Source organism: Paroedura picta, chromosome 1 (genome assembly GCF_049243985.1).
Source record: "Paroedura picta isolate Pp20150507F chromosome 1, Ppicta_v3.0, whole genome shotgun sequence".
In the NCBI taxonomy this organism is placed as follows: Eukaryota; Metazoa; Chordata; class Lepidosauria; order Squamata; family Gekkonidae; genus Paroedura; species Paroedura picta.
The window spans coordinates 204,943,101-204,960,731 of record NC_135369.1 but is presented as its reverse complement, the minus strand read 5'-3'; the positions used below and the strand labels follow the sequence as shown (position 1 = coordinate 204,960,731).

The following is a 17,631-nucleotide window of genomic DNA, read 5'->3' as shown; positions in this document are numbered from 1 at the left end:
CCAGGTACCATCAGGAGGTCCACCAGTGGGGCCAGAACTCCAGAAGCCCTCCCAGTGTTGCCCCCCCCCCCAAGCAGCAAGAAGACAGAGCATCACTGCCCCAGACAGAGTGTTCCATCTGTCCATTGTGGCTAGTAGCCATTGATGAAATTCTGCTCCATATGTTTATCCATAAGCACATAAGAGAAGCCATGTTAAATAAGATCAATGACCCCTCCAGCCCCGTACTCTGTGTCACAAAGTGGCCAAAACCCAGGTGCCCTCAGGAGCTCCAGCAGCAGGGCCAGAACTCCAGAAGCCCTCCCACTGTTGCCCCCCCCCCAAGCACCGTGGCTCCAGACAGTGTTCCATCTATTCCTATGGTGGCTAATAGCCACCTCTGCTCCCTCCTGTCTTACACAGCTGCCCACCAGTTGTCCTGCAGTGCAAACCAGTGGGCATAAAGGCTGAGGCCTTCTCATAACAGTGTCTCCTAGCACTGAGATTCTTAGTGATTGTGGAGGTTATCTTTAGTCACCGTGGCCAGCAGTCCCTGACAGACATCTGTTTGTCCCTAACCCACCCCTTTCAAGCCATCGATGAATCACTTGTTGGGTAAAGAAGTATTATTTTTATCCACCCTGAATCTATTGTCCAAACATCTTAGTATTTGGGGAGAGGGAGAAAAAGTTCTCTCTGTGTGCTTGCTCAGATCCATGCATAATTTTATAATCAAGGAATCACAGAGTTGGAAGGGACCTCTAGGGTCATCTATTCCAACCCCCTGAACTATGCAAAACACTCACAACTACCTGTTCACCCGCAATGAACATAATTCCATGCCCAGATGATGCACCCTCCAAAAAACCCCCAAATCATCATTTAGAAATCTTATAAGTTCCCTGAACCCCAAGGGATGCTTTCAGGTTTGATGCTTTCTTCAAAACTAGCTGGGTTTTTTGAAAAAATTCACAAGTGGTCACACAAAGTGTGTGTGTGTGCATGGGGGGGGTATCCCAACCAGTGCCTTCACATGGAACAAATGTAAAAAGCTCACCATGGGCTAAACTCATTATAGATCTGAGCTATCAAGGACAGCCAATGCAAATCAATACTTTCAGCCGCACACCGTTTATCTGGCCATGATATGCCCTGTCCGAGGGACAAATCTAATGGACCGCTGCTGCCAGCAAATATTGACACATGCCACACTCCACGGCGTTCCCAGGAAAGTGGAATGGCAGGAGCACATTTTCCAACACATTTGGGATTTGGGCCCTTTCTAGCACATGCAGGCAATAGTCATTGATAGGAGGAAACTTGACTGAATCGGCACATCATGCCCTGAATGGGCAGAAAGGTCTGATATACATTCGGTAAATTAAACCAAAATAAGTCAAGAAATGCACCTTTATCCTATGGTGGCTAATAGCCACCTCTGCTCCATCCTGTCTTACACAACTCCTACTTTACACATACCATAGTCAGAATAATGGATACTGGAGTGAGCAGCTCAGCATACCTGGCCCTTGGGGAGGGGGGAAGTGCTACACCACTCTATGCGTGTCTAGGGGTTCTCTTCTTGAATGGGATGCCTGTCTTTGTCTTAACTCAGGAGCTGCTCTTTGCCCCCACCCCTTTCCTCTCCCTCTTTGCCCTTTATTCTCCCCAACTCTCTGCATGGCTCTTCATGGAGTCGCACATCCCAATGTCCTCCTGCTTCCTTATACAACCTGCCTGATTATATGGCCGCTTTAGATAGGGACAATATTCTTGCCTTTCATTACAACCTGAAAATGAACGGAATCTCCTTGGATAAATAAGTTAAAATTTTAACAATATATTTACTAGGAGATTTATTGATGTGGCATGCCTTGTCAAACAGAAATGTAGATGGATGTGACATCTGTCATCCTGCCCATGAAGCACGCCAGAAAATGGAGGGCTGATCCAGCAGCTGCGTAGGCCCCTGGGGCCTGATCAGCTGCTGCACAACCCGCAGGGGTGAGGCAGTAGCTGCCCTACCCCCAAGGCAGCAGCTGCTCTGCCCCTGAGGCTGAGGCAGTGAACGTACCAGTCCCAGGGGCTGAGGCAGCCTCTCCATGATCTGCAGGGGCCAAGGCAGCAGTTGCCCCACCCCCAAGGCATTCGCAGTGGCTGCTCTGCCCCCTGGGGACTCAGCCACTGCTGCACAACCCACTGGGGCGAGGCAGTGGCGGAGGAGCAGGTAAAGAGGAGGAGGAGGAGGGAGAAAGAGAGTGAGTGTGTGCATGCGTATACCCGCACATGCATGACCCACTGTGATAGAGGCAGCAGGTAAGCAGGAGGGGGGAAGGGAGTGTGTGCGTGTGTGTGCATGTGTTTGCTGGCTTGGAGGGGGGGGAGGTTGGGAGGCCATTAGGTAAGGGGGGAAACAGGAGAGGGGAGGACAGTGAGTCTCGTTTGTCTGTGTTTGTATGCATTTTTGCTTGCTTGGAGGGAGGGGGGTTGGGAAGTCATTAGATAAGGGGGGAAATGGGAGGGGGGTAGGGAAGTGAGCCTCTGTGTGTGTGTTTGTGTGTGTGTGTGTGTGTTCGTGTGTTTGGGAGGGAGGCAGGGTGGCCCTGAAAACATTGCTCTGGAGCAGGTATGTGTCCCACATACCCTCGAAGAGTTGGACTGTCAGGACAAATTTTTTTATTGCATGCATTGTCACATTTTTACAACTGGCCAAACTCTGCTATATTAACCAAATATCCAAATAATGGTCAAGTTATATTAGTATTCAGCATGAGAACATACCAGGAGATTCATACATCTTATGACCATGCATGGTTCCCTGAACTTATATGTCATCTTTTAGCCATCTCTTCCTGGCTCCCTGATTCTTGGTTTCTAGACACAAACCCTTTCCTTGAAAGCCATGACTGTAGGGGAAAAAACATAAAATAATTATAGCATCTGCTTAGCTGTCTCAATTTTGTTTTCCAGTGAGCTCTTGCAGTACTCAAATAAGACAGAAAAAAGGAACTCACACGTACACATTTTGCAAATAAGGCCCTTTCCCAGGAAGTGGCAGACTTATTCTGCCTGCAGTTCTCTTGCAAATCTCAAATTCTGTTTCCTGTGCTGTTCCTTCACGCTCGAAGAAGATCTGGGAGCTTTGTGCCCTGTTTTTTACTACCCAAAGGACGTCATGGCCAGGATCAGCCAGTTGCTCTGCAGAGACATTTCAGCCCAATACATCTCCCTCGGTCGCTGTCCATAGTCCTGGTGCTGAAACAGCTCCAGTCCTGCAGATGACTGCAACACCCCAGTCCAGGGGTTGTCAAACTGCAGCCCTCCAGATGTCCATGGATCACAATTCCCATGAGCCCCTGCCAGCAAACGCTGGCAGGGGCTCATGGGAATTGTAGTCCATGGACATCTGGAGGGCCACAATTTGACCACCTCTGCCCCAGTCCTTGGCAATGATGAACTCCAGGTTAAAGTCTGGTTAAATATTACAATCCTGGGGGACATGCCACTGTTTGCAAGAGGGCTGATCTTCCTAGGTGCTCATAAACTATGGTCTAGCCACTGATGAACTTTGACAGCTAGTGTGGTGAAGCAGTTAGAAGTCAGGTTAGGTTCTGGGAGGCCCAGGTTCAAATCCCCCCTCATGCCATGGAAGCTTTCTGTCTGCCTTTGAGCCAGTCACCCACAGCTCAGCCTGGTCTACCTCACAGGGCTGTTGTGAGGATTAAGTGGAGGGGAGGAGAATGGCACATGTTGTTTTAGGTTCCCCTTCTGGAGAAAGGCCTGGTATAAACAAAGCAATTTATTTATATACATATTTTTAATTTTTAATTTATACGTACATACATATATAGATACATACACAAATATGTTGTAATCATGAGTCTGCAGCCTTTTGACCTCCATGATCTCTGTGTCTTTGGCTCTCTCAACATTTGACCAATTATTAACTTTTATTTTGTTAGTAAAGACAAGGATCCCGGTTGTCGGGTTAATATGCAACAGCCAGATCTCGTCTGCAGATCTCAACAGCTAGCTCTTATCCACAGATCTGCAGCTAGCGGATATTCTCACAACTGCTCATCCCAAATACCCTCCTTCCGTAGCTCTGAATCACTCTGCCCGTTTGGCCAGACGAGGGAGGGCAATGCAGATTCTCCTGCCCTTCGAGGCAAGAGGCTTTCAGAGTGAGGCCGGAATGCCTGGGAGGGACCCCAGTGAAGTAGGATGCCTTCTTGCTTCCCACCTCCCCAGCAGAGCAGTGTGGACTGAATCACTGGGAATGGCTCTTCTTTGAACCTGCAGTGCCAGCAATCAATGACAAAGAGAGAAATTGCAATCTGAGTGACAGGCATCATTGGCGTGGTCATTCACCAGTTGGCGTCTCGGGTAAAGGTGGAGATAAACATTTCAACCCTCCACTTTTGAAGTATCTTTCTCTCATTCTTTCCCCGCCTACCAACCAATTCAGTTTTATCTTCCGGCATGCAGAGTTTGCACTAGCTTGACCTAAACATGCAATGCAAGGTTTCGTGGGACTGTGAATGACAATTTATTTATTCCTCTCCATGGGGACCCAAGGCAGCTTACATCCTTGGTCACTTTAAATTCACACCAACCCTGTGAAGTAGGGTGGGGTGAGAGAGTGTGACCGGTCCAGTTTCACCCAGTGAGCTAGCATGGCACAAGGGGGATTCGAACCCCGGACTCCCTTGATGCTACTTTGACATTCAGTCCACTTCAACACACTGAAGTGTTACTAACAAAGATATCTGCTGCTATCATTTCATGTGGAGCAGAGAGGAAAAGGTTATGCATAACAGACTGACCTTGGGTTGGTCACAGTTCTCTTAAGAGCTCTCTCAGTCCCATCTACCTCACAGGTTGTGTCTTGTGGGGAGAGGAAGGGAAGGCAGCTGTAAGCTGCTTTGGGACTCCTTCAGGGAGTGAAAAGTCATGTATTTAAAAAAACAGCTCTCTTACTTCTTCTCCTTCAGGTCTAACCTTTAGTTCAGCAAGGTCTGAACTGATTTAATGACTCAGAGGTGAAGATTACCCAGGTCCAAGGGCATGAAAACAATGGGATTTTGGGGAAAAGAGCGCTCCTCCGGAGCATGCCATGCTTCTGACTGTGACCCTCAATAAATTGCAAAGCCAGAGTTTCTGACAGCTGCCAGCCCATGTTTCCCTGGAAAAATCTCAAAAGGGGAAGATCCACAACTTCCCCAGGTGACTCATGAGGAACGGAGAACTACAACTCAAGATCAGCTCCCACTTTAGTCAACTCTGCTCGGACATCAACTCCAGCGCAGAGTCACTCCTGGGCAGGGACTCCGACCAGCAGTTGTGGTCTGGATCTGGTCACATCACAAGGATTTTCTGACCACACACTCCCAAGGTCATGACCTTCCATTGCAATCCCCCCCTGCCCCCCGTCTTAGCACCATTTTAACCAGAAAGCTTCAAGATGCTACATTTTGGAAGTAGAGAAATGTGTGTTTTCTGGACGGCATCATCTCCACTGAGGCCCCTCAGTTGCCCCTCTCCCAAAGCTCCAGGAATTGCCCACCCTGGACAGCTCTGGGCACTACAGCGCCTCCTGAGGCAGCACTTCCCAAATGAACCCAACCCATCCTAAGCGCCATCAGGATCACTGCTGGGGCTGTACCAGCTCCAGCATGGGAAGCCCCTGGGAGGGTTGGGGCGGAGCAGAGGGGATAATGCTATAAAGCAGGGGTAGTCAAACTGCGGCCCTCCAGATGTCCACAGACTACAGTTCCCATGAGCCCCTGCCAGCAAACGCTGGCAGGGGCTCATGGGAATTGTAGTCCGTGGACATCTGGAGGGCCGCAGTTTGACTACCCCTGCCATAAAGTCTGCCCCCCCCCCCGCCTGCCCAAAGCAGCTCTTGTCACCAGGGGAACCGGAGTAAATCGATAGTGGCGAGTAAATCAGTGAGAAATCCTGGTGGGTGGCCCACCCTGCTCCTGCCAAGTCGCCAGGAGGGTTGCCAAACTCCCGGTGGCGGCTGGCGGAGAGGAGACAGAGAGGAGTTCCCCTGGAAAAGAAGGCGGGGTCTCTGGCCTCGCGCCCTCCCTCCAGCCTTGGAGGCCCCCTCCCCAAATCTCCCGGCCTGGCGCTGGCAACCCGCTGGCGTGTCCCCGTCGCGGGAGTGGGGGGGGGGAAGAGAGCCGCGCCCTGCAAGCGCCTCCCGCGCGTCCGCCTGGCCCGGCCCCCGCGCGGGGCTGCCAATGGCGCGGGCGCGGCGCCGTCGTCGTCGCCGTCGTCTTCTGCGTTCCCCGTCGGGCGGCGCTGGCGGGAGGATGTCGGGCGCGGGGTCGGCCATGCCGGCGCTGGTGCGGCTGAGCGTGGCGCTGAAGGTGCAGCCGAGCGACGGGCCGGTCTTCTTCAAGGTGGACGGGCAGCGCTTCGGGCAGAACCGCACCATCAAGCTGCTCACCGGCGCCAAGTACCGCCTCGAGGTGGTCGCCAAGCCGGGCGCCCTCCGCGCCACGTAAGCCCAGATTGCGGCGGGCGGGCGGGCGCGGGGGGGGGGGAAGGAAGGGGAGGGCGCGGAGCATGCTTGGCGCCTCGGCTCGGCCCCGCGTTATATAACGGTCCGTCCGCCTTCCAAGCGGCCATGCAAAGTGTTGGGAGGAAGGGTTTGGCCCAGGGGTAGTCAAACTGCGGCCCTCCAGATGTCCATGGACTACAATTCCCAGGAGCCCCTGCCAGCGAATGCTGGCAGGGGCTCATGGGAATTGTAGTCCATGGACATCTGGAGGGCCGCAGTTTGACTACCCCTGGTTTGGCCTTTCGAAAGCGCTTCACTCGGCCGCGCCGTTGGAAGCAGAGCGGGACCTTCCCTCTGCGCAGAACGCCGCTGACTCGCCCCGCCCCGCCCCGTTCATAAATCAAGGCTAGAGACCCCCCCCCTTCCTCCCTCCCTCAACGGGCTGCAGGACCGAAAGGCAGCCCCCCCCCCCCGGCATTCCAGAAGGGCGCACAGAAGGTGGTCACTTGGAGGAGGGCAGGATGCTGTCCCCATTGGCTGTAGAGGAAAGGACACGCAGTAATGGGTTTAAACTACAAGCACAACGATATAGGCTAGATATCAGGAAAAAAATTCACAGTCAGAGTAGTTCAGCAGTGGAATAGGCTGCCTAAGGAGGTGGTGAGCTCCCCCTCACTGGCAGTCTTCAAGCAAAGGTTGGATACACACTTTTCTTGGATGCTTTAGGATGCTCTGGGCTGATCCTGCGTTGAGCAGGGGGTTGGACTAGATGGCCTGTATGGCCCCTTCCAACTCTAGGATTCTATGATCTCTTGAAGAAGAAAAAATGATGACACATTTTGAGGCACCGCAAAGAGGAACACCGTTGTTTGTTCCCAGGATAGCAATTGTGGAAGGTGAGGCTTGTTGGTGAAAGGTTTGGGGTGAAGGCTTTCAGACTTTACCTTTAAACAGCCACACAAAAAAAACCCCACAACACTGAAAGGCCAAAAGCTGAATTCTGGCTGGCCTCTAAAGCTGGATTTGATGTCAACGAGCAGTGATTTTCTTCAGGGAAGGAATAGGGCTCTTCAAGGGGGCGGAGGGAGCAGCAGCAGAATTCACAGATCTTGTTTCTCCCTTAGTCCTAAATTCAGGGGTGACCCAATAGAAGACTTTCTTCTTCCTGGAGCAAGCATGTGAAGCCGGCTTGTGCTGAGGCAGGTCGTTGGGCGGCTGTGGTCAGTGTGGTCAACCCAGCGGCTCTCCAGGATCTCGGCTGAAGGTTCTTCCCATCACCTGCCTCCTGGTAGTTGGAGATGCCAGGGTTGAACCTGGGCCCTTCTGCAAGCCAAGCCGATGCTTTTTCATTGGGTTGTTGCCCTTCCTTTTGCAATAATGGAGGTGGGGTGTGTGTGTCCGATGACCTGCACAGCATTTGCTCAGATGGGAAGAGGAAATGGCTCAGGAGAGGGCAAAACGGAGGTTCTGCCTTCCCTGCCCCAGATCTCGATGCAGACTGAAGAGTCCTGTTTTGAATGAAGTCACACATGAAGCTGTTGGCAGGTGACCTTTTGGGTCTGTCTTAAACCTTCTGGCATAGAACAGGATAGACAGTGGTAAGGTTGCTGCTTTCTCCTTTCCTAAAATGTCGCGGCCAGGTGTCAGGCTGCGAAGCACTTCTCATGGTATTTGTGCATTTTGCCTTACCGGGGGGGTAGTCAAACTCTGGCCCTCCAGATGTCCATGGACTACAATTCCCATGAGCCCCTGCCAGCGAATGCTGGCAGGGGCTCATGGGAATTGTAGTCCATGGACATCTGGAGGGCTGTAGTTTGACTACCCCTGCCCTACAGTCTCTGTAGAGCAGGGGTGCCCAACACGGCGCCCACAGGACACCCTGGTGTCTGCTGATACCTTTTGGGGTGCCTGCTAACATATTCAAGAAAATAGGTGTGGTTTTGGCCGAGGGAGGCTTCTGATTGGCTGTGTGGATTTTTTCCAACAATGCTGTAGAAGTGGCTTCCACCACAGCCCAATCCACTGTGGGATTGAAGGGAAACTGGGGCGGCCATTTTGTGGCTGGCTCCCTCTTGTGCAGTGACCTTTTTGTGGCATCCCCTCAGCAGCTGCACTGCCTCAGAATTACAGAGGTTCCTGTGGGCTGGAAACGTTTAAGGACCCCCGCCACTGAAGACTGCTTTGAACATGTTTCTTGTTTTTCCTTGGGAAGAAAGACAAAATGGTGGAAGGCGCCTTATCGGCCTGGAGTGCCCAGCCTTCTTGAGCATGCTGGCGCTTCTCGCATTCAGACAGTGTGGCGCGTGCTGCCCTAAAATGGCTAACACAAATCAGCTGCTGCAGGAGGTGGAGCCAGCCACAAAATGGCTGCCACAGCTTACCTTCAGTCACCTAGTGAAGATCCTTGTGTTGTGTTAGTAGCTGCTACCAGAACAACATTTGAAAAAATAATCTGCACAGCCAGTCAAATCTCCAGTGGCCTATCAGAAACCTTCCTGGTCAGAAGCTCCATCTGACCCTGCCTGCTTTCAGAAAACACTTGACAGGAAAGGGGTCTGTGGCTGCCCATGAGCACCATATGTGGTCCATCCCCCCTCCCCCCCGGTCAGAGGGGACTGCCTCCATGGTCAAGCTGCTTTTGCCATTTGGCTTGCTCAGGATGACTGATGATGCCTACCTGTCTGTTGCAGGACCATGAGCATCGGGACAGTCACGGTGCCCCTGGAAGAGAAGTCCCGAGATGCCCAGATGGTGGTTTACAACGGCATCTATGATACGGAAGGAGTGCCTCACACCAAAAGCGGAGAGAGGCAGCCGATACAGGTCACCATGCAGGTAAATACGGGAATTGTAGTCCGTGTAGCATTGTTAGCTGGCCAAAACCGAAATTACCCAACTGCTGCTTTTAAGGTGCAGAAAGCCAGAGGGGAAAGTTGTCCCATGCGCAGGGCTTGGCTGGTGTGTGGAAGCAGGCAAAAAAAAGAGAGCCACAGTGGTTTAGGGCAGTGGTAGTCAACCTGTGGTCCTCCAGATGTCCATGGACTACAATTCCCATGAGCCTCTGCCAGCGTTTGCTGTCAGGGGCTCATGGGAACAGTAGTCCATGGACATCTGGAGGACCACAGGTTTACTACCCCTGGTTTAGGGGTTAGAGCTAGGATCCCCACTCTGACCTATGGGCAGTCACACACACTCGGCCTGACCTCACAGGGATGTTGTGAAGAAAGAACAATGTCAGCCAATTCAGTGTCCCCATAGAAGAGTGTGGTGGACTCCCCCCCCCCCCATCTTTTGTCGGTTGTTTATGTTGGCCCTTCTTCCTTTCAAGGGGTTCCGTTCCACAGTCCTGGGAGGCATCATCTGAATCTCTGAGGGAGGGGCTAGGTGATGGGGGGCCAGGCTCACAGAGGAAAGGTGAGCTCTGCCTATCCTGTGAGAGGGAGATCTTCCTGGATTGAGGAGGAGAGGGAAAGAAAGGTTTTAGCAGCAAGGGTAAAAGTGGCTCGCTATTTCCTTTCCTTAACACTGTTACTCTGCCTGTGGCTATAATCCCTCTTGTTCTGGATGGTTGGGGGGGGGGGGCTTTTTTGTCCCATAAATCAACTGAGGTGGAGTGAGGAATCTGTGTTCATGGCAAGGAACAAACTGACAAGTGACACGGATGTGCAAGCTTTAGGGAGGGGAGGAGCTAACTGGCTCTAGAATCCCCCCCCTCCCTGGAAGAACCAACTGGAAGCCCGCCTGGCCTCGACTAGGGCCAGGGCCTTTTCGGTCCTGGCCCCAACCTGGTGGAATGAGCTCCCGGAAGAGCTGAGGGCCCTGCGGGAATTACCAGCATTCCGCAGGGCCTGTAAGACGGAGCTCTTCCGCCAGGCTTATAACTGAGGCCGGGCGGAAAGAAGATCAGCCCCCCCCCCTCACAAACTGGCGGTACAGAGCGTCACCCCCCTCCGTAGTTGAGGATGCGGAGAGCAAATGAGTAGATTACGCTATCGCTGTTGCTATTACTGTAAATTATCGGTTTTTATTGTCATTTCATGGTTTAGGGGACGGGGTTATGTAAGCCGCCTCGAGCCTTCGGGGGGAGGCGGGGTATAAATATAAATATAATAATAAAAGCATTCCCTGGAGAGCTCAGAGATCACCTTTGGACCCAGGATGGTGCCGTGGGTGAGTTGGAGGGAGTGTGCAGAGAGGTCCCACAGGTATTCTCCTGTGAGCAGTCTAGTTTTTAATAGGACAAGGGTATCCTCTCATAACCCCCTGTATTTTTAAGCATCTGTAGACTTCAGAACTGAAGCGGGGTTGGCCCTGGTTTGGACTTGGGTGAGAGGAAGATGGTTACGCAGAGGCAGGCAATGGGAAAGCCCCTTGAAAGCCCCACGAGGGGATGCCGTAAGTCTACTTGAACACATTTTGGACACACGTGCACATGGGCTTAAGCCACTGACACAGCATCCATCTGTGCTGGCGACCTCAGTTGACCTTACAGGGGCTCCTGGACTGATGCAGGGTCGTCATGACGAAGCAGATTCCCCCTGCTGTGCAGATTGTGCGGAGGCAAATGCAAAGTGCCGGAATAGCCTGCCAAGTAACAGGAAGGAGGAGCACAAAAGCTTCTTGAACATTTGGCAGTGGGCAGAAGCCGTTTGTAGCTGTGGGACCTGGGTCAGGGAAGACTGGGTGGGGCTGCCATTTGTCCCAACTGGATTCCAACTGGACTTGCCTTCCTTTTCATTTGTCTATGGCAGGTGGAGCGGGAGACCTGGTCTGCAATCTTGGATTAGTTGGGGGGAAGAAAACACTGCCAACAGCCAGTCTTGTGAGGCCTTCTGCCCCATTCCATCCTGTGGGTCTTTTGTAGGCCCCTGGTTTCATACATGAACACATGAAGGGTCTCAGGTTGAGGTCTTTCCCATCCTCTCCTGCCTGCTCCTTTTATCCGGAGATGCTGGAGATTGAACTGGGGATCTTCTGCTTGCCAAGCAGAGGCTCTGCCACAGAGTGCCTTTGCTTCTGCTGCTGCCGAAGGCTAAGGAGATGTGCCTGCATTTGCTTGTTCCCTGCTCCTTTTTGTCACCTCCAGCAGTTTTCGGTATTATTCTGTCCAGTGCTCTGTGTGCCCACTCTTTGCCAGAGGAATCATCAATGTGTCTGATTCTGAGTTGGCTGGGAAGTGTCTCTCTGACATTCGGTGTTGTGCTGGAAAATCTGAATGCTGGGAAGATGAGCAAAAATCTGCCTCTGGGCACTAGGATAGTGAACACTGATTTGTCTAGGACAGGGGTAGTCAACCTGTGGTCCTCCAGATGTTCATGGACTACAATTCCCATGATCCCCTGCCAGCGAATGGGAATTGTAGTCCATGAACATCTGGAGGACCACAGGTTGACTACCCCTGGTCCAGGACATTAACTATTGCTCAAACAGGATTAGACAGATCTGTGGACTATTAGTGGCTCCTACCCATAGTGACTGAGTAGAGCCTCCACATTCAGGTGCACTAGTTCTCTGAATCTCAGGTCACCCAAAAGGCAACATTAGGGGAAGGCTCCAGAACAGGTCAGTGAGAATACATCATACTAGTGTTTATTCTACCGTTCTGCAAAAGTGGAAAACGTAGCATTCTAAGCAAAGATCTTCGCCTGGACTGTCTTTTTAAAGTAAGGATTTTTATGCCCTGGAAAATGTCCCACTGAAATCCTAGAGGCTGAAAAAAATCTTGTTGGTGTGGAGGATACAAAGGCTTGGATCCAAGCTCCCCTGTCTGGTGGTGCAAAGATCATTGCTGGTAGAGCTTGGCTTCTACCCCCCCCCCCTTTTGCTATCAAGTTGCAACTGACTTATGATGACCCTGTAGGGTTTTCAAGGCAAGAGGTGAACTCAAGGGGTTCCCGTTTGCCTGTCTCTGTGCAGCAACCCTGGACTTCTTCAGTGGGCTTCCATATAACTACTAGCCAGGGCTGACCCTGCTTAGCTTCCACTTCCCCCAAAATGTCCTACAGAAATCCTGTTTCTAGGGGCCCCGGCTCTAGGGATAGAATTTCAGAGACAATTTTGTGCTGCCATAGGAAGGAGGGCATTGTGCCCTCTTGGTCAAGATCCTTGCATCTGTAGTAACAGCAAGTCGGGATCCAATGCAAAGCATTGTATTATGGGTTCCTATCAACTGCCAGCTCTTGTAATATGTGGTCTGGTACCCGGGTGTTTCTGCAGGCCATACCAGTAGAGGCAACCAAGTCTTGGAACACCTTTAAACGTTTAAAGTATCAAGCATCATTTAAATACAAAGCGTGGGAGCGTCTACCAAGCAGGATCTTCATAAAATGTCCTGTCTCAGCCCATTTTACTAGAAGGGAGGATATTAATGATATCTGTGCATTTGGTGTGAGCAGAGGTGCAAAAAAAATGTTTTGGTGGTGATGTAAAGTGCAGTCATGACAGCTGACTTATGGCAATCCTGTAGAGCAGTGGTCCCCAACCGGCCCGGGGGGGGGGGGGAGTAGTCTTTTGCCAAGGGACGTTGCCATCGCCACCTGAGCCCCTCCTCTGCTTGCTTTCCCACCGCCCGCTGGGGGGCACTGCCAGCAGCAGCTGCACAGTGCCACACCAAGGGGGAGCCCCAGCCATGGAGGCTGCCGGAGAGCACCAAAGGTGAGCTGGCGGCAGAGTAGCAGGGCAGCCCCCGAGGCAGCAGCCGGGGAGGAGGACAAGGAGGAGCCGCCGCCCAGTACTAGCTGATCCACGGACCGGTCCCGATCCCCGGACCGGGGGTTGGGGACCACTGCTGTAGAGTGTTCAAGGCAAGACATTCAGGGATGGTTTGCCATTCCTGCCTCAACGTAGGAACCTTGGACTCCCTTGATGGCCTCCTATCCAAGTCCTAACCAAGGACCTAGCAACTGAATGAAGATGAGATCAGACCAGGACCGCTTTTGCATGAACGATTTGACTGGCCTCACCGCCTGTTAAAAATCAGGGCTAATTCCCGCTTCTGTCTGGACCAGGGCACTACCAGGCCTATTGCGGCTCTAGCCATCAGGTGGCCCATGGCAAGGGAATGCAAAGAAGTCTGTGCTCCCTTTTTTGCCCTGAGCTTCAATGTAGAATAATACAGATACACTGGGAAACCAATATGGCAATAAAATATCCAAATTGGACTTATATAGAGTCGTCTCTCTTCAATGATTCTTTTCTTATTTCAACACAAGTCCCGACGCATTTCCCCTTATAGCTTTTTCAAGGGACAGCAGCTGCATTGTTCTATATTTGTTTCTTCACTGGGACTCACCCCTCCCTGTTCATTATTTTTGCTGAGCTTCAAAGTGACATACGTCTGGCCTGGGGTGTGTATCTGCTGGAAATCTGGTCCATCTCCAGTTGGGGCATTACTCCTATCTCCCCCCACCCCCGCATCACTTCTGTCATCTACCCTAACAACCTTAAAAAAAAAAACAGATTGTGTTAAAATGCAGTTCCAAAGGAATGAAACAGCAACCCCCTACCCCCACCCACCATTTCGTTTTCTTGGTTTTAGTGAGATTGGGGACAGTCTGCATGTGTGTGTGTGCATGGAGGAAATCGCGTGATAGAACTCCCCAATCACATAGAATCATAGAGTTGGAAGGGGCCATACAGGCTATCTAGTCCAACCCCCTGCTCAACGCAAAGCCATTGGAGTACCTCCCCCTCCAAGTCTGAAATCATTTTTTTTAATTACCAGGAATGTTGTAATGCAAAACCATTACACACACACAAGGGGATTAAAAATGGGCTGTTGTCACCACGTGCTGTAGTGAAAATCAAGGGCGGACAGGTGGATTTGGGCCAAATGCTTCCCATGGGGTCGTGGGAAGACTCGGGGCAACCAGCCGCAGACTGAAAACCAGGCAGCAGCACACCTTTGTGTCCAGGGCGGGAAACAAAGGGCTTGCTATTCCCTGCATCTGCATAGCAGCCCTGGACTTTCTTGGTGTCGTCCTATCCAAATGCTAACCAGGGCTGACTCTGCCCAGCTTCTGAGATACGACAAGATCAGGCTAGCTGGGCCCATCCAGGTTTTTCTTAATCAAAGCCCTAAGTTGGTTTATTCTTTGTTCCAGCTCACAGACATTGGCACCTTTGAGACTGTCTGGCAAGTCAAGTTTTACAACTACCACAAACGGGATCATTGCCAGTGGGGGAACAGCTTTGCCTCCATCGAGTACGAATGCAAGCCCAATGAGACGCGGACCCTCTTGTGGATCAACAAAGAGAGCTTCCAGTGAGTGGGAGGCCGTCTGTGTGGCGGGACTGTCTCTTTGCAGACCAGCAACTAGCACCCCTGGTCAAGGGAAACAAGCACAAAGCCTTACCAGAGGCGTTCTGTGGAGATATTTGTGCTTTCTGGCAATCCAAAGCATAATGATTTTGGGGAAGACTTTTGTTGGGGTGGGAAATTTGCTCCTGAGTCACTTGTGTTTAAGGCTGCAAGTACAGATTATCTACTTAAAATGGGCGCTCTTGGGCTTTGATGTCTATCCCTCTGCCAAACGGGGGTGCTCCATACCTTTGTAGTTAATGTGACGCGTACAAAGTACCCATTGAGGCCTGGATGCTGCCGCCCCTCCCAGTCATTTCCCAGTGGAGCTTCTTTTGTTGTACTTGACATGGATTTTTCCATTTAGGTCTCAAACCTGTTTAAGCCTGCAGGCATGCTTGAAATTCTGTCTCAGGGTGGTGGGTGCGGCCACAGGAGGCAGAGCCATCCACAAAATGGCTGCTGCAGCTTGCCTCAGACACAGTGAATATTCTTCTGCTGAGATGGCAGCTACTGCCAAAGCAACATTTTCAGAAATTGGCATAGACAATCAAACCTCCAGCAGCCAAGTTGGTTAAAAGCCAACATGGACCCTCACATGTTGCAAAAAGCACTTGGTGGGGGCACTTGGAAAGCTGTCGGTGAGTGCCAAGGCAACACATTGGAGACCCCCCTGATTTATCTGAAACCAGCTGGCAGCTTCTGTATTTTACCCGAATCCTAAAGTGCCCCTTCCCACTGGTTATATTGCCTTCCCATTGCCATCTGCTGTGACAGGGCAGATATTGGATGCTTGCACTTCTGCTTCAAGCAAAATCCGCTCCTGTTTTCAGTTGTGTTTGCTTAGTTGTCATATGTGGGGGGGGGGGGGGGGAGAAGGGCTGTTGGTGGCTTGTCATGAGTTTGCCCTTCTGTTGGCTGTTGTGCAAACTTTTGTGAGTGGATTTCCTGTCTTGTGAGCCTACTTTCCAGGTTGTCAAGTTTCCCAGTCTTAGAAATGATTCTTAAAAGGAATAGCAGTAATAAATTCTCAGTATATGGATGGAGAAGCAATAGACATATTGTTTTAAGTGACATGATGCGTATCGTGCAAATACCCAACTGTACAGTGATTTAAATGTGACGTTGGCATATCCAGTGTACTCCCTTTTCAGAGATTTCCTGCTTGGGCAATCTTGACAAAAGTAAATTGAAGCAACCTGAATTACCGGTGAGTTCCTTGGCTCCAGCTGGACTGTTTGACTCAAACAGCCTTTGACGTAAAACATGACTGCAAACAGCACTATGGAAGGAAAAGGTATTTGGGTGCAGGACTCTGAATTCTGGTGCTATGCCCTCTGCGAATTTGTTTACAACTTAGTTGCCAGCAAACAGGAAGCACCTTCTTTTGTATATCAGTGAGTGAAATGTTGACCCCTTGAATTCTCCTGGATTATGGTATGTTTGCATTACATATTGGCCATTGCTATGTCTCGTCTTGTGACTAAAATGTAAACTGTAGCTGGACTTTTGCTCTTTGTAATAAAGCCATTGGAAACCAATCCTTTCTCTCTCTGGTGGCTCTCTCTCATGTGAGTGGGTAACTATTTCAATCTAGTTGGTATTAACCAGCCTAAGGTTGCTCTTAAGACCCTGTTCACGTGTTTACCTGTTCCAATTCTTTTGCCATGAGTTGTGCCATGTTCACCTGTTACCTGGTCCCATCCCTACCTTGACCTGCTAATATGCTTTCATTGTCCAGTATGTTTCCACAGACCAGAGGCCTGGGGTGGGAGGCAGGCCGCTCCCCCCCCCTCCAGAATGTTCCTGATTGCTCTTTCCTTGTATATGCCTAGATTAGGAATGCTTTGTAGTGTCTAAGTTCCACATGGGAAACTTTGCTTGGTACTTTGTTCAGTATACCTGTTTTCAAATTGGGGAGAAGGGGTCTCAGGGAGAACATAAGTTATGCTTGCAAGCTTGCCATTTAGCTCTAGCAAGGGATCACCTTATCCTCTGTTCACTATTTTCTTCAATAAAGAGGTATATCTCTCCTTTAAAATCTCCAGGTTAAGTTGCACATGCATCTTTTTGCGTAATTGAATAAGGGAAAAGGAAGGAGGCGCAGACCCTGTTGACATTTAGCTCTTAAGAACACTTAAACCACTTTCGGAAACCAAAATCATGTTAGCAGTGAATCCTGCTAACTGCCCTCCATTTCCCAGAAGGCCCCATGGTTCAGTTTTAAAGGGGTCATAAAGCATATAAACAAATATAAAACATCAGCAGTTACTCCCTGCCACACTTGCACATTTACAACTTGCTCTCTTTATTCCTCATATCCATGAGCTTTTTCTTTCTGTTCAGGCTTCTTCTGAGCCTATAATGAGGGCATTTCTGCACATGGGTAAAAATAGCATCACGTCACAAAAATAGCTGAGTGGCATAACGCTAAATAAAATTGCCCTTCTCACATTTCCTGCTGTTTCACTCCTCTCTGCTGCCATTTTGCTCTTCTCCCCCCCCCCCCCCAAGTGCTGCTGGTAATGGCGAAAGAGAGCGATGCAATTTACACGGGACTCTCATCCGCCTGTCACTCAAGCCAGGCAGCCAATCCCGTTTCTCCATGCTTTGAAGTGCCCCTGCGATGCCTGCTAATTTTTTTATCAGTTCTCCGTTGAAACATCTATGCATCTAATCATAGATGCATCTAATCATAGATGCATAGTGCTTCTTTATTCTTTTAAAAATAAATCTCATTTCTGATTTGGGGGTGGGGGAACTTAGAGAGCCATGCTTTGTGCTAAAACTTTGGGGATATATATATTTTTTACCTTTGCCTGTATGATTGAACAACTGTTAA

The 17,631-nt window shown here is 50.6% G+C and overlaps 1 protein-coding gene across 1 annotated transcript; it reads left to right on the top strand.

Annotated features, from left to right (window-relative positions):
- The first annotated feature begins 6,120 nt into the window (after window positions 1–6,120).
- On the top strand, window positions 6,121–16,330 carry CNRIP1 (cannabinoid receptor interacting protein 1). Its single transcript, XM_077317846.1, has 3 exons — window positions 6,121–6,490; window positions 9,181–9,325; window positions 14,593–16,330. Exons 1-3 carry the CDS (start codon window positions 6,228–6,230, stop codon window positions 14,755–14,757), a joined length of 573 nt encoding a protein of 190 aa, XP_077173961.1. The 5' UTR covers window positions 6,121–6,227; the 3' UTR covers window positions 14,758–16,330.
- The last annotated feature ends 1,301 nt before the right edge of the window (window positions 16,331–17,631 follow it).